The sequence below is a fragment of the Mus musculus genome, chromosome 8, assembly GCF_000001635.26.
Source record: "Mus musculus strain C57BL/6J chromosome 8, GRCm38.p6 C57BL/6J".
Classification (NCBI taxonomy): domain Eukaryota; kingdom Metazoa; phylum Chordata; class Mammalia; order Rodentia; family Muridae; genus Mus; species Mus musculus.
In genome coordinates, this window is record NC_000074.6 from 67,945,153 (window position 1) to 67,972,805 (window position 27,653).

General features: G+C 40.8%; 1 protein-coding gene and 1 long non-coding RNA gene across 27 annotated transcripts in view; one reads left to right on the plus strand and one right to left on the minus strand.

Moving 5' to 3' along the window:
- Positions 1–27,653, minus strand: part of Psd3 (pleckstrin and Sec7 domain containing 3) — a 522,982-nt gene that overhangs the window by 256,071 nt on the left and 239,258 nt on the right. For all 21 annotated transcript variants that reach the window (XR_003947255.1, XR_003947256.1, XR_003947257.1 and 18 more), the window contains 2 exons: positions 18,137–19,202; positions 15,235–15,627 (listed from right to left, as the gene is read on the minus strand). Coding sequence is in view for 18 of the 21 variants with exons in the window: in NM_177698.4 (NP_808366.2) it covers positions 15,235–15,627; positions 18,137–19,202 (1,459 nt within the window). In the remaining 3 variants the exon portion in view is untranslated. The remainder of the gene's footprint in view (positions 1–15,234; positions 15,628–18,136; positions 19,203–27,653) is intronic.
- Gm15991 overlaps positions 1,535–27,653 on the plus strand; it is an 81,305-nt gene continuing 55,186 nt past the window's right edge. For 2 of the 6 annotated variants that reach the window (XR_003947558.1, XR_870477.3), the window contains exons 1-3: positions 8,322–11,976; positions 23,353–23,470; positions 27,422–27,631. This is a non-coding gene — a long non-coding RNA (predicted gene 15991). Of the gene's footprint in view, positions 4,725–8,321; positions 11,977–23,352; positions 23,471–27,421; positions 27,632–27,653 lie in introns of those variants that run through there. The other 4 variants (XR_003947557.1, XR_001778566.2, XR_003947559.1 and 1 more) reach the window with 4 other exon arrangements.

Sequence of the window (27,653 nt, forward strand, 5' to 3'; positions counted from 1 at the left end):
ACATATAATAAATAAATAAATCTTTAAAAATATATATATATATAATATGCTGATATGACTATATCAATTCAGATTGTATTCAAGTTTATGTATAGTTATATCGGACTTCAGATATTTTCCTAAAACTGGATCCAATGTAAGACAGAAATTGATTCTACGCTAACTAACCTTGGGTGGACTCTGATAACACAATCTGGGAAGGCTACACTTGGCCTACAATCTAGCTCCTGCAGATGGATCTTTTAGTCTCTTTCTAGAGTTATGCAGTCCTGAGATATCCTGAGGGAACCCAGGATGGTGCAGGCAGAATCTGCTGACTTAGTTCATGGCTGCTTCCCACTGCGAGGTAGCCAAGTCTACACTGCAGTCAAGAAACATGCAGCTGGGCTCATTCCTGCAACTCCTGAGACCAGGCCTCAAACTAATCATGCCTGTCCTCTCTCGTGTCAGATAGCTTTGGAAGTAGCCTAATTATGTTCACTTTATATTCCACAACATATTCAGTACTTTGCTACTAAAATTTGTTTTCTCTCCCCACCCCACCCCCCAAAAAAGTTACTTTTGTAAGATCAGGTTGAAACACTCACATTACTCACCACCTGAGGAGACTCAAGAATGGCCACTAAACGTATCCTTAGACAACTGAGCCCCAAGGAATTCACTGCTGCATATGATGTGCAGGCTGACAATCTTTGGTGCTGCTTTGTATGGGCTCTTGGCGATTCTTTCACTGTTAATCTTTAGAAATTGCTCAACTATATAATCCTTATAGTAAAGTCAGTTCGGGTCAAGTTCAAAGTCATGATATGAAACACACTAGCTTCCCAAGGTCAAACTGTCAGAAAATGCAGGACAATATCAACCTGTCATTAACTCATTGCTCAGTTAACTCTTCCTCTCATGAGCCTATAGGATGTCGCAAAGGGTAAATAAAGCCTGATGACCTGAGTTTGACTCACGGCCATAGACAAGTGATGGCTTCTGGGTGACGAAGACTCAGTTATCTATAAGGGTGTGGCTCTTGGTATGCCCACCATGCTCTAGTGGATGTGCTCACCCCTAGAAATATATTGATGACATGAACGGGAGCCAATGAGTGCTTTTAAAAAATTAAAATTCAAAAAAAGACAAGAAATTAGAGGGTAGAGAGCTAACAGTGGGCTGGAGAGAAGTTGGGGAAAGAATATGATCAAATATACTATATAAAAATTCCCCTCCCCAAAATACCAAAGATTTAATAAAGTTTTGAAGCAGTTTTTCTTTTTTTTTAAATTATTTTCTTTATATACATTTCAAATGCTATCCCGAAAGTTCCCTATACCCTCCCTCTGCCCTGCTCCCTTACCCACCCACTCCCGCTTCTTGGCCCTGTCATTCCCCCATATTGAGGCATATAAAGTTTGCAATACCAAGGGGCCTCTCTTCCCAGTGATGGCCGACTAGGCCATCTTCAAAGCAATTTTTCTAAACTAGGAATCAGATTTTGTCCTCTAAAATTATGGCATAGCAATCGCTTCTTGGCCTTTTGGCTAAGATCAACTGCAATTATGGTATAGCAAAGCAGAAGAAAGGTACAAGTAGGAAGACAGTCACTATATTCTCTGCACACAAAAAGGTCTTTAGTCCATACTCTCTGCTTTGGAAGATTGAGAACTGAGAGTAACTTCCGGTTTTGATAATCAGTACCAGAACGGGGCCAAGCAATGTTCTCATAGCTTCTGCTATGTAAATCAGGACCTAAACAAAAAGGTAGCTTATATCAGTCTGAGTACAGAAACTACACAGGAATTCCCTCCCTTCTGAACACAAGTTCAAAGCAGTCACTGGCATTCATGTACAGACAGGACATGAGACTGAGTCTAAGGACACCAGCTAGTTAAGGCACACTTTCTCCCCTTCTCTAAATCTTGAGTGTTTAGTCTGCACTGTCTGGCACTTTCATATGCATTATTCTATTTCACGGTCATTCCACTCTACAAGTGAAGAAGCTTAGAGCAGAGCCATCCTGGCCAGGGCCACAGATGGTAAACAGTAAGGCTGGAAGCTGAACACAGTCCTGCAATTCCATGTTCAGTTTAACAATTCCTACATTCTCCCCACCCAGTGCTGGTGACTCTAAGCCAAACACAACAGCAGACCAAAGGGCTGCCTGAACCCCACCCTCAGACCAGCAGAGCAATGACTAAAACCCTTACTGGAATATAAAGCTTCAAGACAGAGGTTTTCCAGGGCGTTTTGAACCCTTGACTATCCTCCAAGAACTCAGGGCTGCTCGGATGACCTGCAGCAGTATGGGCAGAGCTGGACCTGTCAAGTCCATTGGGCTCTGGGTGACAAGACCCAGCTGTGCGGGCAGCTTCCCTTCAAGGACACTCCCAAACATTCCAAACCCTGTGGAACCAGAAGGAGGGACTTAATTGTACAGAGACGAGCAAACCTGGCAGAACTTTCCAGACCACATTTGTACTTTTACACCAGAAAGGTAGTTTTGACTAAAATCCCCCCAAAACCTCGTAGACTGCCTTCCAAGGAAGACCCTGGGTGCTGTCGATGGAGGCTCCTGCCGCGGAACAAGCAAGGATTTCTATTCCATGCTTACCATTGGCGCTGCATTTTTGCCATAATAATTTTGAAAACTGGATTAAAATCTAGTTTAACATTTGTAAGGATAATAACCCACACTGAACTATTATGAAGATAAAAAGAACGGCTGACATTATTGTCATAAACTAGTAACACAAGACAATTACTACCGTCGCCATTATAGACCCAGGGTCTCAGCCGTCCAAGGCTGATTCAAAACTGTTATGTAGCCAAGAGTGGCTGATTCCCCCGCCTGTAATTCCCACGTCTGAGATTACAGGTATACACCCCATGCTCAGCTCAAGGAAAGTATTTTAATCAAAAGTTTTAGAACCACAGTCTAGACATAAGACCTTTACAATGCACTACAGCATAAAAAGTCTTATTTGGAAATGATAATTAAACTCCCCTTGACTGTAACAGCAGAAATAGAGCATTTTGGGGGAAAGTAAAAATACATTTGGTACTTACTCTGTGCTAGTCATTTCCACACATTTTGCTTAATCTCAATGATGAAAAAGATATCATCCACAATAACAGATCAGGAAATAAGAAGGGATGCATAGTTCATACTGCTGCAAGCTGCCAGGCTCATAGTAAAAAGATCAAAAGGGCAAAGCTGGAGCTACAGATAAGCCTATAAAAACAGCCACCACTGCCCAGAGAGGCACCTCACCGAGGGAGAGTACACGGGAACAGTGCCTGAATTTCAGCAGTCCTTTCTACCTAGCACCTCTTGTGTATCACATACAGATAGTCCTGTTCCCAACAGCGTCCTTTCTATCTAGCACCTCTTGTGTATCACATACAGATTGTCCTGGTCCCAACAGTCTAAGATGCTAAAACTGGAGTGACGTCACAGGCCCGAAACCAGAAACGTTCTCAAAAGTACTGACGAGGCTACACTTGCTTATCCGCACTCCTCCTCTGCTCACCCGTGTGCGTGGGAGGCTGCATCAGGGCAATGACCGACTAGAGGATGAGAAATAGACATGCTGCCTGACACCTGACCACAAAGCTCCATGAATGTTCACAACGTGAGCGTCTCTACGCTTTACCAGTGTTCCCTAACCAAGTCCTCTTGAGTATCTGACGGAAGGAAGCACAACTTAAACAAAGAGAACAGCCCAAGTTAACATGTATTGAGCTTTCCCTAGTGCAGACAAACGATGTAAATGCTTTCACATGCTGCACTTCAGTTAGCCTTTACAATAGCTATCCCTCAGGACAGTTAACATTTGCATCCCTAACTTAACATATGGAGAAATTGCACTTCCGGCGTGCAGTTAAGGAACTTATGAGAAGTCAAACCTTATGAACTAGAGGAAAAATGTAAAGCTATGGGCCTGTGACCTCTAAGCACTGCACTATGCCGCCAACAAACATGTTTAGTGCATTTTCTATGCCATGAATTCTCTCTGTACTTTGAAGAAAGTAAAATATCCAGGTATAGGCAGTCAGAATTTTATACTGATTGGCCAATAAAACAAATGGCACTGAAAAGTACTATGAATAGGAACTAAAAAATAAATAAATAAATCTGTGATCAAGTCAAGAATTGGCAACTTGACCAATACATACACATCAGTGAGCAAGTTATGTAATCAATTAATTCCCCTGAGAATTCCAGGCTGGTACTCTCAGTTTTGGTGGGTCAGTGAGTCTACTACTAATCTAAGTATCTGAGGATGGGTGGGTGGGGTTATCAATGGGTCACACCCACTCATGCCCTATTTAATTCTTCAGTGTTGCTGTGGTCCCTTATGTTTGTGTCTGTTGAGCATGATAGCAGATAGACACCTTTCCAGAGATAACCAGAGCTGAAATAGACTTTTTCCTTAGATAACTGGATAACCTTTGAAGAAGCAAACCTAACCCTAAATTCTAAGATGGATCATTTTTCCATATTAACTACAAAGCCAACATTTTGGGGGGAGGAATGACACAAAGAATGGGATCCTTGTGAAACAGAATGGACCACTAAATGACCATGCTCAAAGTGGCGGCCTTCTGCCTGCTAGAAGTTCAGAGTTTCCAAAGATGAATTCAGAGTCTAAGAGCACCACGCTATGGATAATCGCCTCAGACAGCAACGTGGCTCCACCAGGGAAAGTCTTCATGTGCCCCAACACCTCCATGCAGTGAGTACCCTCCTCATTTCTGTCAGCCTTACTAATAAGATAGAAAAGCATTTTAAGTTTTTCCCCAAGATTGTCCTATAATGGTTTATATTTGAAATTAAGCATTTTCAAACCCAAGGAATTTTCTATGACTACATTTGTACATAATCCAGACTGCCTCAGACCAGGGATCAGACAAACACACTCAACCCAAATTCCTGTTACCTCTGTCAGCAAACAGCCTGCCCCATGAGGCTGTCAGGAATACGAAGAGAACTCCCCTGCTCCATCTGCTCAGCAAACTTTCATCGTCCGTACGGGCTCTTTTAATGCACTTCTAACGCTGCTTCTGTGTGAATACACACCGCTACACACTGACTGGACAGTGACATTCTCTCAGAATGCCACTGTATCCCCTTGGGGGCTGCCTGTGGGATAAGAACTTGAAAGAAGTGGAAGGAGTCCTGCCCCTCTTCCCAGCCTTCCTTCTAACCAAGCAGCTTCCCTCCAACAGACCTACTTCAAAAGTCCAGACCCAGTGAAGTCACACATGACCTCATAAACCTCCCACTTAACTGTTTAAAAGCCAGAGCAGAGCTGGTAACCGGGAGAGACAGCAGATTCCTCAGCAGAATTGGGGTAGTTGCCGTTTAAGGAGGGGAAGTGTTCCTTCAACACCATTCTAAAATAAGTTGCTTGAACACAGTCTTTTATAACAGCCCCGAGGTTTTTAAAGTACTGTGTTAAAAAGACACAATTCCTAATAGCTCACTTATTCTGACTGAACTAGCCTACAAAACAAACTTAGTTCCTTTATTTGACAACTAGTTAAAGGCATGTTTGATACCTACTGCAGTGGCTGGTGTTTTTCTATTTTCATTCTGACTTGGTTTCTGTTCTTTTCTGTAATTGCCCTGTGAAAATATTTATTGTCCTTTTGTTCAAATTCCACTATGGTCAGCCAAAAGTGGACAGGCCGCATTCACAGCTGTCAGACAAGGGCAACAACTGCCACAAAAGCATCTGAGGGGAGAACAGGGACAGGAGTAATTGAGAAATCTGATCCAGACCCAGTCTCCAGACTCAACTAATGGATACCAGAGTCTCTACCAGAGCTCCTAAAGGGAGAGGGGAATCAATTAACTGCAATGTTTTCTTTGCCAATTTTCCCCTGACCTGGGCTATTTTGTAAGAGAAGTGGGAACTAAGAGTTAGCTTATAAACAGAAACACAGAAACACTGCATATGCTCAAAGAAAATGGAGTATGTATATCCAAGAGTATAAGTTCACCAAAAACTAATTACACTTTCCATAAATTTTTATTCCGAAATATGTACCTAAGCCTAGAGAAAAATTCCCATATTTACACAGGAAGCTATTATACAAAATAAGTATGTATTGCCATGTTCTTAGAGATAATAATACAACTATAAGAAAATGGAAACATAATTAAAATGCATTCATATAATGACTTTTATAGCAATTAACCTATAAGGTAGGGCTTTAAAGTAAATAAATGTATTTTAGATGTTGGGTGGGCGGGGACGGTGATACCACAGGAAACAAAGAGACAACATCTATATGCAGTCTAAACGTGTGAAAAGACACTCTCTAAAGTCCATGGACACAGTCTGAGAGGAATGATAAACATCAACACTCCAGTCAGCCTGCCCCAGGGACGGAAAGGGGTGAAAGGTGGTCCTGAGTCTCTAATCCAGATGTGATGTTTTCTTTCCCAAAGTGAATGATGAAACCACAGGCTTATTATTTTCTGCACTTGGACTTGGACTAGGCTGTGTGATACCTACACTTTAAAGAGAAACAGTACCTGTTCAGGATGGAGATGAATAGAAAATAAGATTCATTCCTGACTCCCAGTTGCTAAAGTCCAAGCACCTGCTGCTGATTCTATCCAAGTCTCTATGTCTTTATCTGCCTGCCTGCCTGTCTGGTTTTTGTCTATCTGTCCCCTCTTAGCCCTTCTATTGTTCCCTCCCTGTCTCACAGCCCAACAACCAGTTCCACATATCCTCTAAGGCCTACCTCAAAAGGCAACACTTCCAGAAGAGTGTCTGTGACACAACATTGCAGCTACCCTGGCCTGGGGCCTCAGCCTGGCTCCCCAGGCCCAGCACTCCAATTATCCCGGAAGCAGCTGAGAACAGTTGTTCCTTAAGTTGTTCAGGCAATAAGATGAGTGTCCAATGCATCCCCCACCATTGTATCAGAGATTTCTCTGAGGCTTCAAAATAAGATCTGAGAAGTTTATAGCCTAGTAAGTGAGATGGACCTATACTGAAGTATAATATTATTAAAACCCTAAAATACGTAGGTGATTGTCAAGTGAAATATACTTCTAAGATTTGTTTCACAATTATTTCATTCAATACTCTTCTCCTCTCTATCCTAAAGACTATAATATTAATCTTGGCCAAAAAAAAAAGTCACACTATTTGTGTTGAGCTGAGGCTAATAAATAGAATATTTAAAGACAATAAGAAAGCTATTATAACTCCTTACATTTCCAAGAAATCTTGGGCTCTTAAAACTATCATTACACATACATAATATACTAAGCCCATCTAACCATAGTCCATTCATATAGAATGACCTTGAAGATGTTATAGAGATAATTCAAACACTATTATTATTGATCAAAAAAAATTTTGAGGGCTCACAACATTTTAGTAAATTGTCAACTCATATGAGTATCTCAAACAAAAAATAGGAATAAACTGTGAACTTAAGAATGCACAGGCTTCACCACTAAACATGTTAGTCAGCTTTCCACTGCTGTGGGGGAAAAATGCCTGAGACAATTTGAAAACAGAAAAGATCTATTTGGAATGACAATTTCACAGGTTTCAGTCCCATTGCTTTATACCTGTAGCAAGGCAAACCCATGATGATATATGGGTGTGTATGAAACCAAACAAAACTGTTTACCTCATGAAGGCTGAATGAAGGAGGACTTGAGTCCTATCACTCCTATCAAGGGCATGCCCTCCCTCTCATGACGTCACTTTCTCCAACGAGGCCCAGATCTCAAAGGTCCACCCATACCCCAATAGCATCACAGGCTAGCAACCAAGCTCTGGAGGACAGTTAAGAGCCAAGCTGTAGCATTCCACTTTCCCAGATTAAAAAAAAAAAAAAAAAAAAAAGGCATTCCCTGTATTTCTAGGGAGAAGATTAGCACCATTTGTACTCTATCAGACGTACAAGAAATCATGTGTATACTCATACGCTCACTTTTTCTCAGCTCTGTAGGGAAGATCCTACCCACCACGAGCACATTACTGTAATAGACCTTCAAGGATTTCATGCTACTCAGCTTTGAACTCTGCCTCTCATCAGGTCCCAGTAGTTCTTAAACTTCAAAGTGCTTACAAGGCCCACTGAAATGTAACTAAGTAATCCAGGGTGAGGTATGGATCACCCTAAACTGATGCCTATGCTGCTAGTCTGATGACCATACTAGGAGTGGCAGGGGACTTCACAACCTAGGCTTCACATCACAATCACCTGGCAAGCTGTCCATGTGCTCCCCCACCCCCACCCCGGAAGGAAGACAGTCCTGGAGAACCAGAAACTGAGAGAGATGCACCTATTTCTAACATGTCCTCAGTTTTGAGAACTGTAATTCTAAAACTGTACAGCTCAAACATGCTCTATGGCCCAATGGGTCCAAACTTCAATGTGTGTGTGTGTACACGTGCGTGCATGCGTGCGCACAAATGGTATTGTTGTTATTGTGTGTGTGATGTGTATGGGAACACACGGGATATGACTCATATATAAAGGACAGTTTTTAGAGTGGGTTCTCTCTTCCCATCTTTGCATAGGTTCCACGGATCAAATTCAGATTGCCAGCTTTGCACAGCAAGTACTTCTGCCAACTGAGTCAGCTCCCCAGGCCCCAGAGAACTATTTCTTCAAAGAAGCCTGTATCTTTTCCCTTCCCACAAGCAAGCATTAGTGTGGAACATCTAGTTTTATAGATAGGGCATTAATGAACCTCTGCTGAAAGAATGTTATCACTTCCTCTGACAGTTAAATATTGTACTGATAGTGACTTGCTCAGACATCATCAGAGAAGCATCTTTTTGTAGCAGATGGGAAAAAAATAGAGACACACAGCCAGACAGAATGAGAGGCCTTGGAACACTCAGCCCTAAGCTGGCTGTCTATATCAAACCCCTTCCCTCAGGGCCCAGGAAATCCTGAGGAAAAGGAAGAGGAAGAGGAAAGAGTGTTTAGTTCATGGAAGACTCTAAAATATATGAAGTCTTCATCCCACCTGAAAGAGAAGAGCTCCTATTCTGTCTTTTTAAGCATCTCTGTCTCAGAGGGGTCTCTTCGTCAGTATAAAGATGCTTATGTCATATCCGGAGATGACAAAGCTAATCTGTAAGGATCTGGTGAGTCCTCGGAAGCGTCTTTAAACCAAGGAAACATAAATCTCTTCTTCAGTCTTTGAAGGGATAGCCTACAACGCTGCTGCTGTGCTACCCTTCAGCTAAAAGCAGGCGTAGACATCTTAGTCAGATTCCAAGCATCCTGTGAATGTCTTAAACCATTGCTACTGTGTGGGGGAGACGGCTTAGCATTGTTTAAAGCATCGGCTACTGCTGTTCCTTAGTTCACCGTGTCTCTGTGTCAGCACTAATGGATGGATAGATGTGCTCTTTGCGGATCAATCGAAGACCATTGTAAAGAGACTATTTCTAGCTGAAGGAAGCAAACACTAAAGTGACTTTCTCTAAATCTGCCAAGCATACAGACACATACAGAAATCCCTGATAGAATCTGTATAAAGCAAGAACTCACACATTCCTCTTTTTTCTGGAAAGGTACAGATGCATTCTCAATTTTCCATTTCTTAAAATTGCGTTAGTGGTTTTGAGGGTGAGCCTTGAACTTACTATATAATTGAGGCTGGTCTTAAACTCCCAATTCTCTTGCCTGCTGAGATCCGGACAAGTATTGCCAGGCCTGGCTCTATGCATTTTGTTTGGGAAGCTAATTAATACTGGATGAGAACTGTAAGGTATATCAGATCAGGTTAAATTAAAAATCTCTACCACAAAACAACAACAACAACAAAAAATTGTATTGGTGTGTATATAAAAGATTGTTAGCAGCATTTCAACAAAGGGAAATGTTAGCCATTCGAGTTCTTTATTTAAGGCCACAACCCCCCTTGCCATAGCTTCTTAGCTCCACACCTTTATCATTTGAAGTTGTATTTGTTAAAAGACCACCTCGCCAATCATCACACCAAAATTTGGAAAGCCTGTGTAAATTATATTTTGTACAAAAAAATTAGTAGGGTCCACAATGGACACCCGGGTTCTTCCATGTATAACTGTCCTCACCACCCTCCCATTGGAAAGTGTATATCAGTAAGAGGGTGATCCCGGGGTCTCTGCAATGACCTTCAATTCCACAGTCCATCAACCTTCCAGTAAATGACTGACCACACTATTTCACAAATGCTGAACTTGCCAGGTGACTCCTACAAACCTGGATTCTGTATGCAACTCCTGTGACAGTTTTGGGGTTCAGTGAGTTAGATCTGTGTTTGAAGTCTAAAGTTACCTTGACCCAACCCCAACTGCCCCATATTGAAACACTGACCCAATCTTCCTTGTACTTTTTTCTTTCCCAAGATTTTTCTTATCTATTTTCCTATTATACTTCGAAGAATTACTCAGACCTCTGTGTAAACCATGAACAGATTAAACCTCACACTCTGCAAATTCATACACCAAAATTAAATTAGTTGGTAGGGATATTTCTACTTCACCAAATAAAAGACGGATTTCCACAAATCAATCAAGCTGTCCAAGATGAAGCTGCTCTTTATCCCCATGTTTATGCCCCCTTCTGCAACCCCCTACCGCACAGTGCTTTGTATAGGAAAGCCATGTTCCAGGAAGCCTCTGAAAGCTCAGGGCTGGGAGTCTGTCTGACAGCTAGGTGTTGAGGAGTGGCTAGCTGACTTTCCCTCTCTCTTATCAGCAGCTATCTCATTCTCCTACCCTTTACTAAGCCTCTGACACTCTTAGCAACCCGATTGTCCTTTTTTGATTTGTTTTTGTTTGTTTTTGCTTCATCTCATTTGTTACTTCTTCAATTATAATAGTTACTATTAATTTTATTTTCTCTTTGGGAGAGATTCTGTCTTTTCACAACTACACCCCTACTAAATAACTAAAGTAACATTCAAAATTAGGTTTCACTGTGAATTCTACAGGAGCGCCCTCTCCACAAATGCAATAACAAAATAAAACAAACAACTGAGCAAGAACTTTCAAATGGGAAAACAAACAAACAACAAAAACAAAAAAAAAACCGAAAAAGTACATAACTTCACTACTAAAACCACTTTAGAAATTTGTGGAGAGAATGGGAACTCCCTTTCCTGGAGAAAAAATATTCAGACCATAAAAAACTTAAGAGATTCCTGGAGCCACATCCAGCCACTACTAAACCAGGAGGCAGCAGTGAGCCCTGCCCCGAGTGACAGAAGAACAGTTCAGAGTCCCACAAGCCTCTAGGGACACTTAGTAAAGCCGAGATTTTTCACTCACCAGCTAGCAAACAGCACATGATGTTATTCTCTTCCTTTAATAACTATACATATGCAAATGCCTTTCTGCTTTTAGACTGGGGTGCTAGAACATTTCCTTAGGTTATACTTTAGCCAATTTCTTTATCACTGCTCTTTCAAGCTACATCTTCCCAAGCAGAAAGCACTAAGGAAAGAAAAAGGCTGAAGAAGAAAGAGCACAGCATTCCCTTTGAGAGGAAGGAGGAGGAAGGGCAAGAGGAAAGCAGAAAACCACAAATATCAACTTCAGGGGACTGAACAGAGAAGCACTTCCCTCAGGCATATCAGCTGCACACAGATGCAATTCACCTCTTCTACGGAACTCCTACCCTGAGAGAAAAATCTAAGAAACTGAAGTATAAAACAGATTTTTCACACAACGAAACATATTTGAGAGCAGTCTCTTATAGCTGAGAGAGCCAGGGAAGAAGCTGCTGACGTACTCCTGTATTTGCTGTCTCACTTCACCTCTGTCCAGACCCAGTTCAGCAGAAATGGACATTATTCACCATGGTTCCTGGTGACAAGGACAACACGTGTGGCTTGCAGTCTTCAGGTCAGACAGCACTTACTGGTCAGAGTTGTGGTCATCTCCTGATAGGCCTGCGAGAGAGAAACACCCAGACACAAAGGAACCCATGGGGACGTGTGTGACTGTAAGTCTCTAATTATCCTTTCTAATTCTGGAGCCATGTGACTGGACTTCACATAGCCTGCTGAACCCTGGGGGCCTGAGGCTCCCAACCTGGACCACTAAGGGAGGGGATGCTGTTCTTTGCCCCTTCATTAAAATATTGCATTACATAGCAGGGCTAGGTGAGCTATTTCCTGCTGACCAACCGACTGGCAGCTTCACGCTCAGCAGTCAGAGCATCCTGGAAGAATTTAACTATTCCTGTTCAAATGGGATCCAGGATCTCAGCAGACTTTGTTGTCTCTATATAATACTTTAAAATACACGCAGTATAATAAGTACTCAATGATCCTTCCTAACTAAATATTGAATATGAGAGATCAAGGGAATTTTCTTCGTTGACGTATATAAGAAAGTAGCTACTAAAACTAATTCAAAAACTGAAAGAGGAAAGGAATTTTTACTACAAGAGACTACTCCCAAACAATTACCCTCTCTCACACACACACACACACACACACACACACACACACACACACACACACACACCACTAACAGCAACAAAAACAGTAGCAGCCAATTCAGCATTTGGAACTAAGTTCTTGAAAATAGATAAATTCAGACATCTGTAGAAAGAAATAAAAACAAAAGAGAAATAATCATTCTATATAAATACTAGGTATATAAAATACCTAGATGTGCAGGACAGTGAAAACACTTGTCTAAGGGTTAAGCAACTTGAAGTCAGGTATAGGATCTGTCACTACCAAGTCACATGCCTTTGGGTAATTCTACCAGCCAAACTAGGACACTGATTTTGTTGTTGTTGTGGTGGTGGTTGGTGATGGTGGTGGTGATAGTGGTGGTGGTGGTAGTGGTGGTTGGTGGTGGTGGTGGTGGTGTGGTGATGGCGGTGGTGGCGGCGGCATTTATAAAAAAAAAAGTTATACAAGGTCCCTTTCAAGTTGTAAAGCTTTGTCTACTTATGGCCACCTGTTACCTTGAGCCAACTCAAAGAACACTAAAAAGTGTTCCCCATCAAACTGGTCTGTCCTAACCACTGGCAGTATGCATGGGAAGGAAGGAATCGCCCTGTCTGGAGTCTTGCAGAGGACCATCCTCTAAGATAATTCTTTTCTACACTGGGATTCGAACTTTCTTGCCTTAGTCAGGTGACACAACTGAAATCTTACTTCAAGAAAGTCCAACAGGAACCACTATCTAATCTGACATGCTAAAACACTAGGAGTTACTCGAGTGTTGTAATTTAGCTCTGTCCATACTAAGGTTTGAGGTCTCTGCTGACTAATTTTATATCAACCTAATACAAGCTAGAGTTATCTGAAAGGAGGAAACTTCAACTGAGACGATGCCTTTGTAAGATCTGGCTGTAAGGCATTTTCTTAGTTACTGATAGGGGAAGGCCTCGCTCAATGTGGGTAGTGTTATCCCTGGGCAGCGGTCCTGGGTTCTGTAAGAAAGCAGGCTGAGCAAACCATGTTAAACAAGCCAGTAAGCAGCACCCATCCATGGCCTCTACATCAGCCCCTACCTGTAGATTCCTGCCCTGCTTGATTTCCTGCCCTTGCTTTTGATAATGAGCTGTTGCTTGGAATTATAAGTGAAATACACTCTTTCTTTCTTCTCTAAGTTGCTTTTAGCCATGTTGTTTCATCACAGAAATACTAACCCTAACTAAGACAGAGCCAATACTGCCAGGTGATTGATTACTTCTTCAATGTCTAGGCACAGAAGTACAAAGGAGTAAAGTTTTCCATCTAGTATGTTCTAGGCTGCCTACTGTCTCTAGATTCTCACCTTCACTGACATACCTCTCCTGTGACTTCTGAGGGAAAATGTCACAGCCCAAACCACCTTAACTCTTAACCTGATTTTGTATACAACATAAACAACTTCTATATGCCCCAGAAAGTTGGGTTAGAAGCACACTGGATTCTTTTACATACATATTCTACAGCTTTTTACCAAAATTTGCAGTCACAAGAAATTATAATAAAACAGACTAAAATGGTATTCCCTATTGAAAGACAGACACTTTCTCCAGAACAATCCAGCCAGGGACACTTCAGGAACACTCAGCTCATGGCCACACTCCTTTTCTAGAAATGCTTGCTCTCAAGAACCTCCCTTTCTTGGGATTGTCTTCTCTCAGCAACACATCCCTGGATACAGCCTTCTCTCATGGGTGCCCCCCTTAGGCACCCCTCTTCACGATACAGAATATCTAACATGGACTTGGCAGGCAGACCCTGCTAGGTGCTTTCAGCTACATTAACCCTTTAATTCTCATGGCTATACAGTACATAGAGCATCATTATCCCCATTTTGAAAATAAAATTAAACCAGGTTTCAGAGTGAATAAATAAATATATCAGACCAAAACTGTTTTCTCTGAGACCTTGTATGATCTTTCATCGTCTCACTGTGAACCAAGTTATCTATCACTACCTGTTCACAGGGAAGCATCTACAGTATTGAGATGTTTTGGTTCTCAATTATGGACCTCCAAAGGACCATAAAACTATGCTGTTTCCAGGAAATTCCAACACAGGACGGGCTGTTAGAAGAGACAGCATTACTGAAAACCTTTAATGTTAACATAATTTTAAAGAAAAAAAAAACAGTGACATTTTTCATCTACCTTCAAAATACTGTATCCTCATTTAACCTTCCCTCCACCACCATCTCCAGATATATATAGAAAACACATTTCAAAACTAAATTCATAAAACTTACACGGTTTATCAGTCCCTTCCTGCTGACAGAGATGCTAAATGGCAGGCAGATGAAGTAAGGAGACAGGCAAGAGCAGATGCAATGACAGAGAGCCTTAGTAGAGACACAGTGTAGCCAGATGAGAGCTGTGGAATACGTACCCTACCTAAGCTGTCATTTAATCTCAAGATGGATGTCAATGGTAAAACAGAGAGAAAACACCTTGCCAATGCAAAGCTAAAGGCTCTCTCTAGAGCCCACAGCATCAGAGTAAACAACTACTCATTACAACTATATGCTCAGTATCTAGACACATAGAGTAACCCAAGACATGCCCAGCGCTTGCCAGTCCAACAAGCCACTAGAGTACAGTTGCTGTTCTCTTGAATCCCAAGCCTTCGTTTACTGACATCTTCTGCTTTCATTCACAGAAACTGGCCAAATTCATTTAAAACATACCCTACACTTAGATTTCCCAAAGAGAGAATACCACAAAAAAAAAAAAAAAATACCACTGTGAAATTAATGAGAATGGCACTGCTACCTTCCCCAGAAGGCAATCTCTTGAGGGCCTCTGGTGTAGACAGAGTTGGCAGAATCGTGCAATCCGTTGGTGATCCCTGCAGAATAGCCCATCACTATCCCACCATCTGCTGACACACTCAGCACATCATGCTGTCCTCCCACAGAGGTCCTCTCCAAGAACTGACCGCCTTCTTTAATGCGCTGCTGTATCATTGGAGTAAGCGGCATTTCAAAGCTAAAATAGCTATCCGGTTCCGAATACAGTGTCTCTAATGACTCTGCACTGTAGTATAGGGAAGTGTTGTCCAAAATAGTTTCGAATTGGCTGCTGTACACATCAGTGGAGTCCTCCGTATATCCAGGCCCAAGAATATCATCATCTCCCCTAAGGTGCTCCTCTTGATCGAGAATCCTGAAAAATTAGGGAAAGCAAAATTTTTCAACATTAAAACATTTTTTTTCTTTTCAATTTCCTGCCTTCAACCAACCATACAAAAAAGATAGTGTTGTATATGTGTCACTGTTATATTCTCTCATCTTATGGCTTTTTAACATATATGGGAAGAAAGATAGGAAACCTACTTAGGTTCAAGTATTCCCTTTAGGTGATTGTACGTGCAGGAGTGTTTTGCCTGGATGGATGGATGTTACACATGCACTCCTGAAGCCCGCAGAAGTAGAAGAAAGCATCAGATCCCCTGAAACTGGAATTATGGGTGATTGTGAACCTCTATGTGAAAATTGGGAATTGAATCCAGGTCCTCTCAAGAACAGCAAGGGCTCTTAACTACTAATCTAAGTCCCCAAACCCAGGCTAAAATATTCCTAATACACATGTCAATAATCTGCAGAAATTTAATAAAGTTTCAAACTAGTTTCCTATATCTTTTATAGTGTATATGTAAATAAAATACTAAATTTTCTTTTTAATCAGCCATACTCAGATCATATACCATCATCATTAAATGTAAGAGGATCATATAAATATCACGTAAACGTGATACAGCAAACAATCAGTAAAAATGTACTGAACTTTACTGGCTATTAATACTTTCTAACTTAAGACCAGACGCTCCGGGAAGGACCCTGTCAGAATCCAGAGGCTGCCCTCTGCTGATGTAAAGTAGAATTGCAAAGACTTCACGTTCACAGCTGGGGAGCACCTAGGAACTTGTAAAAAGCTAACAACTAGTGTCCTCTTTCTTCCCCAGAGAGGACTGCTTCTCTGGACTTCAGCATTCCTTAGCTGCCTATTTTCCTGTGGGTAGGGTTAGGGTCTCTTGCACCCTTCCATCCTTGCCCCTGTGCACATTAGCATGCCTACTGTTGCTGTCCGTGTTCAGCTCACAATTATATGAAGAATTAATATCCAGCAAGGGCTTCAAATACTGAAATGGACATTCAGACAACTTAGATAAGTTTACAGAAACATACTGTCCAAGCCTCTTCCTTTCCAGGCAAGTTTACCTTCCCATTAGACTGCTGTTCTTTGCCTATTCAGGATCTATATAGTGTTTATGTGGTCACTTTGTATATTTAGCACCACAAAGTTCACAGACCAGGGATCTCACGTGTGTTGCCCATTCTTTCATGTCCAGCATCTAACAGGGTCAGAAATACAATAGGGAACTTGAAAGAATTTCTAGGGGAAAGGGGGGAAGGAGGGGGAAATGGGAGCAATGAATTACTGATCTACTAACAGTGCAAGAGTACATTTCAGAGTGATACAAAGACAGAGCCACGTGACATATATCAAGGCTGCTTTTAATAGAAGTCTAGAGATTTTGTGATCTTAATAGTGACCCAAAAGGAACCTCATCTTAAGTTTATCAGGTTGTGAACCACTGATGATAAACCATAACATGGACATTGAGGAATGACAGAACACTAACATTCATGGTTTAGTAGTGAAGGATACAACAAAGAATTTGTCAGAAACAATGACCAGACATGATCAAAGAGACTGAAGATAGATAGCTGTGTCTTCCAGGCTCTAAGGTAGAATAGTAGATAGAAATGTTGAGGAAGGCCAGAAAATATCAGGAAATGCTAAGTTTACTTATCCAGGCCATACATCAGAACACATTTGAAACACATTTGCTATTTGAAAGAAAAGATCCATTTGTGACTATCACAGAACAAACGAGTTGGAGTCTAATCTACCTCTGACCTTCTGAGATGCCCTCTGAACCATAGAGAACTACATGGCCCAAACCTCTATGTCCATACAGGGAAGCAGGCTACACTACAGGCTGGATGCATGCTGTACTAGAACTATTGTGTGCACTCAGAGGAAGGCCGGATGAGCTGCAATGACTGCATAGATGTCATTATAGTTTTACTCTTTCATGTCAAAAATGCATTTGTATGGATGAGTGTTCACAGTCTCTTCAGCTTTCCTCCCTTGATCCTTGGCTAACAGACAACTTCATTACATGATCACTTTTCTGTCTTTGAAACGTATAATCTAAGAATAGCCTAGATTATAGTAATTTCTCTTCCATTCTATGGCAATAAGAACAATAAATACTGCAACCCTCCCATATATACATAGGGATAAATTGCCATTGATATGAAATCAAAGACTATAATAATTCCTAAATATGTCATTCCTATACATGCATACCTATGATATAGTTACTGCATCTTAGCCATAGTAAGAGTTAATAATCATAACAAATGGAACAACTGTAACAACAGAAAGTCACATAAAACGGGAATTATTTATTTCTTGAATTTTTCATTTAATGTTTTTGACCATCAGGGTTAATTCCAGGTAAATGGAGTCGATCTTGTAAAGCAAACTGACTGCTAAGGTAAGACTATGGAGCAGTGTGGTGCGTTCCCCCATTAAGCACAGGCAGTGATTTCCTATAGCATGTTCCAGGCATCACAAATTACAGGACAACTCTAGAGCTTACCTTTCTTTGTCTCCCTGTATAGCAAAGTTCTCCTCAAGGTGTTCTTTGCTTTCTCTCAGAAAGACGTCATCCTCTCCACTCTCACCGAGAGGCATAGGGGACAGTGTGCCTGCGCTTGTGCCCGGCCTTTCGGAAGGGGCTTTGCAAGTTTCATCCCAAACATCCCCAGTTAAATGAGTGGAGGTGCTACACACACCACAAGCTGGGCTAGAATGACTTGGCCGTTTGGCAAACTCCTTGCTCACAGGCGAGGCTGTCCTTTCTGGTGGATGTCGGCTCTCAGCCTCCTCTCCTGTCCACAGTATCTCTACTCCTTGAAATTCTACATGTTTGATCCGGCCTTGGCGCCCCATGGAGCCTCCCCGATCATAGCCTCTAGGGTGCTCTCTTCCAAGGTCAGACCTCTGCTCTCTTAAAGCACCAACTCTGTCCACAGGGTTATGGCTCCCTGCTGAGCTTGAGGACACAGGACATGCTGACTCTGGCACACGGAGAGGCCCCTGCCTCCTGTAATTAGTTATCTGGGACCGATGTGCTTGAGCTTCTTCAGGTAAGAGTGCAGACAGATCCTCCTGGATGTGCAAAGACAAGTTTTCCTCCGTTGGTACTTCCGCTGAAAGAGGTATATCTGGTGATTTTCCTGGGCCAACAGGAAATGTTCTATGGGCTCTCTGTGGCTTATGACTGGCAGTACTCAGTTCTTTATCCACCTGGTAAACTGAAAAGTTAGCATCTTTGTCCAGTACCTTTGTAGCTTGAAATGTTCCTGAAGCTATTCTGGCTTCCGTAGCTTTCAGAGCAGAAATTAAAGAGTCGATGGGTTGTAAACTTTGTTCCTGAGGGTGACACTGTGGGGCGTCGTTTGGTCCTTCTGTAACACTGTTAAGTATAGAGTCTTGTCCCGCAAGAAGGTGGACTGCCTGCTGCCCAGGCAAGCGGCATGGTGGAGACTTTGCATCAAAGTCTAGAGAGGCTCTGAGGCCTTCCCCTCCTTCTTCCATGGTCCCATATTCTGGAAATTCATTTGTGACAGTCGGTGGGAGTAAAGTGCTTCCTCCATGATCACCTAAGAATGGAACAGAATGGAAACACGACATCAGAGTCTAGTGTGGAATAATAAGTATTCATTCTAGGTTCTCAATAATAATGACTTATTCATTTACTATTTTCCTTCCACCCAACCCTGTAACACACACTTATAACTTAGCAGTGACCACTTCCAGTCATCCTACATAAACATCAACACAAAAGTTTCTGCACAGGAGGAAGCAGTCTAATGACTCACACCATATTTAACACTACTTCTCATGAAGTCCAAGGAAGGAGGCTGTAGTAACTCAGTCCCTTCGTATGCATAAATACTAAAATTACAGTAAGTACTTTATTCAATACCACTGGTAAAATAATGAACATGGATATGAAATCTGAGACTAAACCTCGGAAAAAGAAAGATTTATTTAAAGTCAGTAAAAAAAAATTTCCCAGCTTGACATATTTTGGGGGGAGGGAAACATTTCTAAAATTTCTATCAAGAGTGACAATGAAGTCAAAATAACAATAATTTTAAAAAAAGAAACAGTGCTTGGAAGACTTCTGGATTTCCACTTGAAAAATCTTCTTGTAATTATTCTACATTTTATTTATTTTCATTTTTTAAGTAAAAGTATATATTTTTATTGGATATTTTCTTTGTTTACATTCCAAATGTTTCCCCTTTATTCTGAACACTTCCTATACGTACATACATACATACAATAAATGACATTTTCTTATTGATGCAACAATTGTATTTTTACAAAGATTCAAGCTGTAATACATGTCAGATTTTTATCACATTTTTTCATCAAATTATATTTAATTACACAGAATAACATATTTTCTTTATTCACTCATTAATACCCCTTTAGCTATTGTTGTTTACCCCTTTAGCTATTATAGGTAACAAATTTGCATGTAAGTTTCCTGTCTACATATAGTTTAATTTCTCATGGTTAAACATGGAATTTTTTGATAAGCTAGTGAATGTATTTATAATCTTTTATGTATTTATAATCTTTTACAAAAGGGTGGAATGGATTTTTAAAAGCAACTACACTGTTAATTTCCTGCCAGTATGTCAAGGGTTCCACTAGTGTCTGTGTTTGATCATAGATAACCTCATACAAGGTACAAACTGTATCTCACCATGCTTCTGATTGTCCTGTTAACTAATGATATTGAACATCTTGCCATGTGGTGGCCATTTCTATGTCTTATTTAAAAACTTGTCTATTCAGATCTTTTACCCATCTTACAATTACTTCATTTATCATTTAACTACAAGAAAACTCATAAACATCTTATGCGTTATCTTTTTAATTGATTGACAGCACCTTTGAATTACACAAGGTTATAATTTTGATTTAAGGTGCAACCTGATTTTCTTTGGTTGCTTTTTATTGTTGTTGTTGTTATATGTGATAAACCACTATTTCATACAAAGTTAAAAAGATATACTCCTGCTTTATTTAAATAGCTTTTATAAGGTTAGCTATTTTAAGTTAATCTTTGTGTATGGTGTGAATTAGAGATTTGAGTTCATTCTATCACATGTGGACATCTAGTTATCTCACTACTATTTGCTAAAAAGACTATTCTCCCAGCTATCTCAATTGCCCTGATACCTTTACAAATACTCAACTGACTAACACTGTTAGGTTTTATTGTAACTCTTAATTCTCTCATATTGAGCCGTATCTTCATGCCAGGATGCCTCTCTTGATCACTGTTACTCTGCAGTAGGTAAATGTAGAGCTAAGAAATTCTCCCAACTTTGTTATTCCTTTCCCAGACTGTTTTGGTCCCTCTGGGCCCCTTGTATTTCCTATGTGAATTTTAGAATCAACTTACCAGACAGCTGAGATTTTTAACAAGAGCGGCAGTTAACCAGTGTGCTGCACTCTTAGCCATATCACTACTACTTGGACGGTCCTGCCACTATTTCATGCCTTTTAATTCCAGTCGTGTTTTATAGTTTTGTGAACATGATTCTAATTACCACAGTAAGTTTACTTTATTCTTATTGACACTCCCGAGCAAATACATAGAAGTATAGTGGGCTGCTATTCACTAGTGTTAGACTCAACTACGGAGGAGCTTGTGTTTTAGACCTCATAGCATTTTATGCATTGCTTGAGGTTTTCTCATGAAATACCTTGTTGTCTGTGAATAGAGAGCTTTGCATCTTTCCTGTCCTAAACTCTCTTTCCCATATAGCCTCTCTCAGTTGCCCTTGCAATTTTTGGTCTTTGCTTCTTAACTGAAGGATGGGTATCAGACATCACACACTGAACAGGTTTTAATTCTGGCATATCCTGGAAATAAAGTTAACCCTGTGGACATTCCGAACTTTATATTCTGTCTTTCCCTGTGTTCAGTGTCTTTTTAACGTGACATTCTTCTTCAGATCTGAAATGATCAGATTACTTTTATTTACCCTTCCAGATCCAACTCCAATTCACTATTTTTAATTAAATCTTCTTTTAATACCAGTTCTTGGATGAAATAGAACACTTTCCCTCACTGGAAACGCCAATAGAACTTTAGCTGATCACATACATAAAATAGGAGCATTAACATTAATTCACATTTTAAGGTTCAAACAGCTACAATCCTTAAACTGTGCGAGTACCTGCCATGTCTGTATGAGGGCCCCCATCCCCTGGGAGCCTCAGTTGCAGTTGTGAGCCATCCAAAATTGAGGCTGGGATCAAAATGGTTCCTCTAGAGGAGCACAGGGCTTTTTAACCAGTGAGCCATCCCCAAACAACTACAAGTTTTAAGTGGCCCATGAAGTACTTGAAGAAACTCTACCACAGGAACACTAAATTCATATGAACACTCAAATCCACTATGGTGAAATTCATTTACAAGAGCAAAGTGTTAATGAACATCATCTGGGAGTCCACTTCGTCCTAACCTTAGTTTATCATCTACAAAATAAGCATGAAAATAAGCACTGACCCAGAGATGTAATGAGAGAGGGAACAGGGAAGGGAGAAACAGGGTCTCATAAATATGTTAAGTCCTTCACTTTAGTTTCAGAAGTTGTACTGAAATCTCCTTCAGAAAGAAAAAGGAAATACATCCGGTATAGGAAATGCTTGTGATGCTTAACACAACTCGGCAACTGGTCCAGGCAAAGAGATGAAGGAAAGGAGGCAGAAAAGGCCTGGAGGACTCCATGGCTTCACTCTTCCACAGGCTCTCAGATCTGAGTTTACTGTCATAGAAAGAACTAACTTAATAAGTGTCATTTACCTTCGAATAAGTAAAGATGGCACAAACAGTCAGGGGCAAATGATATTCTGAGGGGTTAAGGACCTAACTAAGATGTGTAAAACATCATTAAACAAAGCACTCTACTGGAGCTAAGACTGGACTATACTGGCAGTCTTGAGCTTCGTAGGAATAAATATATGGGAAAGACTCAGACGCTATTAAACAGTGAGGTCACTGTTTTCAGTAACCAACCAAACAAATAATCTTCTAACTGTAGTAGTTTCTGCATACAAACCATGGGTACGCCACACACAGAGGACATGTCACAGAACTCTGCAGGTCTTTCCATGCTAAAGAAGGACACTTTTGTTGTTACAGGCAAGAGCTGCTTCCCTTTGCTGTTTATGTTTCTGTAAACTGCCTTTAACAACAAACAAAACTTTGCAAAATATTATTCCTGACCTTTTACTTTGAGTTTTGTTTTTATCCCATTAACGTAATTCCTGTGGAGATCATTATTCTAGTGTGACTATTTCTTGAAAAGAAAGAAAATGAGGCCATTTTTATTTTACTGGGATGTTTTATTTTGTTTGTTTTGTTCCTCTGGTCCCTTTCAAAAACACTGCCACTGTTTCTGGCCTTCGTTACTCACTCAGCAAACGTTTATATCAATAAGCTGTTATGTAACCAACATAGGGAAGTCACAAGGGCATTGTCAGATGCGATGTGTGCACTTGACATGGCAAAAAGACACCTGGGTGGCCAGTGAAGGACATCCGAGGGGAGGGAGGATGGGCATAAACAGACTCGGGATAACCAGAGGCTTGGGCAGAAACAGACCTTAGGGCCTGAGACAGATTCTCACCCCTGACTTAAAATGCTCCCCACACACCTACCGCTACCACAACCACCAGCCTAATACTAATATAAGACTCTAGTAAACGTTCTTTCTGCAGGAAGGCTTACTGGAATCAGTCCAAGTCTGACAAGGAGATTTGCTAAATAAGTATTAAGAAGAAGAACTCTAGCACTTCCCCGAATACAGACCACATGCGCACAGAATTGAAATCACAGGTACAGAGAGAGCTTAACTGCACTTCTTTTTCCTTTCAAAAATAATGTAAATATAAGCTAAAGTTTGTGGGAAGGCAGGGTGAATGGTCATTAGAAAATGCATTTAGGAGGAAATTTTATTTCATGAAAACTTGCCTTTTTCTTTCTGAAATTTTATCTCCTACCTTGTACATCTGGCAAAACTTCTAGTAAATTATGTTTCCAGGTATTTGGTAAAGCTACTTTTCTGGGATCTATAAATCCACTGGCTTTTTTAAAAATTTGATTTAATATACTGAGAAAGAAGTAGGATAATTTTGTATGTTACAAGATCAATTTTAGCACTGCTTTGCGCTCTGTATTAAGTAGCCATCTGTTTCTGCAACATGGGGACAGGGATGTAATAAAATGATGGAATAAAAACATAATGTGTTTCAATCTTGAGGAAATGAGCCTGTTTCGCAAGGCTAGCTGCAGAGAGACTATGCCTTCCTAAGAATGGTCTTTGAAAACCAGTATATGAAATACACTCTTCCACTTTGGCTAGCAAACACAAGAGAAAATGGTTCCAGGAAGAACAACCCACAGACCATTTGGCACATGTACCACACACTTGGTCACTGAAACTTGAAAAAAGAAAAGCAGCTTTCTATAGTGATCCTAAAAAGCAGGGTTTAGGCTTCCCGGGTATCACAGCAGCTGTGTCCAGCCTAGGTCCTATGGGAGGACAATTATGAATTCTGCATATGTGTCTCCTGGAACCTGGGTCCAGTAGTTTTTAGGAGGACCTAGCTTGTTTTTCATAGTCACAATTAGATATAAACTTCAAATTGAGGACATCTGGTCTGTTCTTTGCCATTATATCCCTTACAACACTACAGTCTAGCAAATGGATGCTGTCTAAGTGAAATAAAGAATGTCATACAATCAATGGTATGTCAATTAGGAGAAGTTCAAGGCAGAAACAAAACAAAGATGCCTCCTTAAACACCAGTGGGACAGGACAGGGAAGTACCACCCAAGTTCTGGCTCCTGATAGCCAGCTTGAACAGAATGATGGAAATTCAGCTGGCAATCAATACCTTCTGGTTACACTACCTGCAGACACTTTACTGAGTGGTAAGTTCAATAGAGACAACTTTACCTGCACTTCTAGAACGTAGCATGATGCAAGCCAGATTAATAACATAAAACATACCTTTCCCAACTAACCACTATGTAAACATAGCCATATCAGCATTTTATCACTCATATCAACATCATAAAACTGCAAAGTTAGGGACTGAGGAGATGATGGCTCAGTGGGTTAAGAGCACTTATTGCTCTTCCAGAAGACAAGGGTTCAATTCCCAGCACCCACATGGTGGCCTACAACCGTCTGTAACTCCAATTCCAGGGCATCCAACTCCTCTGGCCTGCAGGGGCAGCAGACATGCACATGGTATACAGATATACATACAGGCAAAATACTCATACCCATTAAATAAAAATAAATAAATCTAAAAATATTTTAATTCTCCAGTCAGTATTCCATGAGTATCTTTAACAGCTCTCAAACAACTCTGTAGAGATCATTTCAATCATCACAGTATGTTTTACTTGAAAGTGCTGTCCTAGATACTTAGTATGACCTTGAGACAGCAACATAGACATCACACAGAAGGATGTCACAGAAGCGCTGTTCAGACCATCTAAGGCAGAACCTTGAGGCAGAAACATAAAGGAGGGGCTGTGGAGATGGTCAGGTGAGCAAAACTGCTTACAGCTCAGACCTAAGTCCTGAGCTCCCTGGCACTCACATCAGCCAGGCATGGGGTAGAGAGCTAGCTCAGTGATATGAGCACTTGCAAAACACCAGGATTCCATTCCCAGAACCAACATAGCAGTTCACAACTGTCTGCAGTTCCCATTCTAGGGAACCCAAATGCCCTCTTCTGGCCTCTGCAGGCACCACATAACTGTGGTATACATATATACACATAGGCAAAACATACACACACACACACACACACACACACACACAAATAAGTAAATATTAAAACAAAAAATTCAGGCTTGACTACATGTGCCTATTAATCTCACTCGGGGTGTGTGAGTGAACATATGTATATTATATTTAATTGTTTTACATGTGTCTGTTTGGGAGAATGCATGCCATGGCTTGATTTAGAGTTCATGGGACACCCTGTGTGAGTTGGATCTCTCCTGCTACCATGTGAATGGATTCTGAAGACAGAACTAAGGTCATTAGGCATGGCAGCCTGTTCACTCAACACTTAGCCTCCTCACTGTCCAAACTGGAAGAGTCTGAGAACTCAGCATTCAGCCAGGCGGGCTGAAAACGACAAGCTTTCGATTCAAAGACCTCTCTTCAAGACATGATAAGGCAGACAGAAACCAAAGCTCTTGCATGAACTGCCATGAGTACATACATATATGCCCAAGTGTATGCATTGTACACACACACACACACACACACACACGCAAAAAAAATAAATAAAAGTAAGTCAAGCAGGCCAGAGACTCACACTCACAGTGAAATGAAGCACTGCTCCAGAAACCACACAGCCATCTAGAAGTCATTCTGACACTATTTAATACATGACTACATTTTTATTCTTTTTAAAAATTAGAAGTTTCCTCCTCCTAATGAATGTTCCAACTGTCCAATCAATAGAATAGACAACCAACAAAGTATCCAGAGGTCAAAAGTCTCTATTCCTAGTTTTATCATTCTGATGTGAGTTTGCCCTCATACCAAGGAGTCCATCCATCCGGAGTCCTCTCCAAAGAAAAATAGATTAAGGGCCTTGGCTGGAACAGTGCACTTCCTGAGTTTAGAGCTCATTGTTAGTGTAGTGACTACACTTATCAAGAATTGCAACTGTGATCTTGACCCTCCCCTAAAAATATGAATATTACCATCTAGTTGTCCTTAAATAAATTAAATGGGAGTCTAAAAGATAGAAGTTGAGGAAAACTAAGGTTTTTCAGTATATAAAAACCAGTAAATTTTCCATAATTTCCCATTCAGGTTCTTGGCTACATTCCTTGTTAATAGAAAATACTCATGGGCACACTCAGTGAGCCTGCACTAAGAATTTATAATCTGTTTTCCGAGACTAACGCGAATCATCACGTTCTCAACCCTTTATAAACCACCGTAAACTTCTGCCCCTCCTTCTCACATGTGAGGTTTCAAACTGTAGTAATGTGTAAGGAAAACTACACCTTCTTGAATTACTTCAACAGTGGGAGTTTCACAGAAACCATCGAAAGGCAACCCACTCTGACTTGTGCTGAAGCAAGGATGGAAATGGAGTGCCGATTCTGACCACTCAGCCTGTAACTTTACTAATGAACAGCCGTGGCAAAGACGCCTCATTTACAAATAGAAAAATTAACCCTTGCAGAATTAAAGACCTCAACTGAGTTTTGTCTATAAGTAACTATAATTCTGAACTATGAAAAACAGTGACCAATAACCTCGCCAGAAACAGAGCAGAGCTTACATTCTCAAAGCAATGGAAAGGGGCTCATTAAAACAAAGCAGGGGATAATCTAATCCACTTACTAGACAATAGAAGATGTATTTGGTATGATAAAAATATCAGAAAGTGAGTGTAAATAATGCAGACCTGCCAAGCGAGTAATGTACTTCTTTAAACTTTGGGACGCACTCTCCACCCTGATAAAAGTCACATTTGGGAGAAGACTATGATATATACTGAATGATGCTCACTATTTTCTGGAGTCTGCTAGCTCTCTAAATGCATGCATATTCAAGGTTTTATGTGCTTCAAAGGCCGGAAAGACCTGCCAAGCATTATCCAAGCTTTTAGCATGTGCATACAAATGCAGAAGGTTCCATTAACTGGACATTCTCCCCCTGGTGATTAACAGTTACAGCTGTGCTTACCACAGTCTAAATCCCACAGGCTAATGATTCTGAACCCAATTGTTCTCATTCAGCCCCTCTCCCTACAGGAGCGACAGTAGTTTACCATGTCTGTCAATGTCGGCGGAAGCTTTAAAAACTACAGAGCAGCACACGAACAGCGTTCAGGTCAGAGGATGGGATAAGAAGCAAGCCATTAATTGTAGAGCAAAGTCTCTGCAACAGCACAGAGAGAAGAAAGCTTGCAGCAGGAGCCCATCTGAGAGCAACTACTTCTCATAATTGTAAGTCCCTGCAGATGTCTTC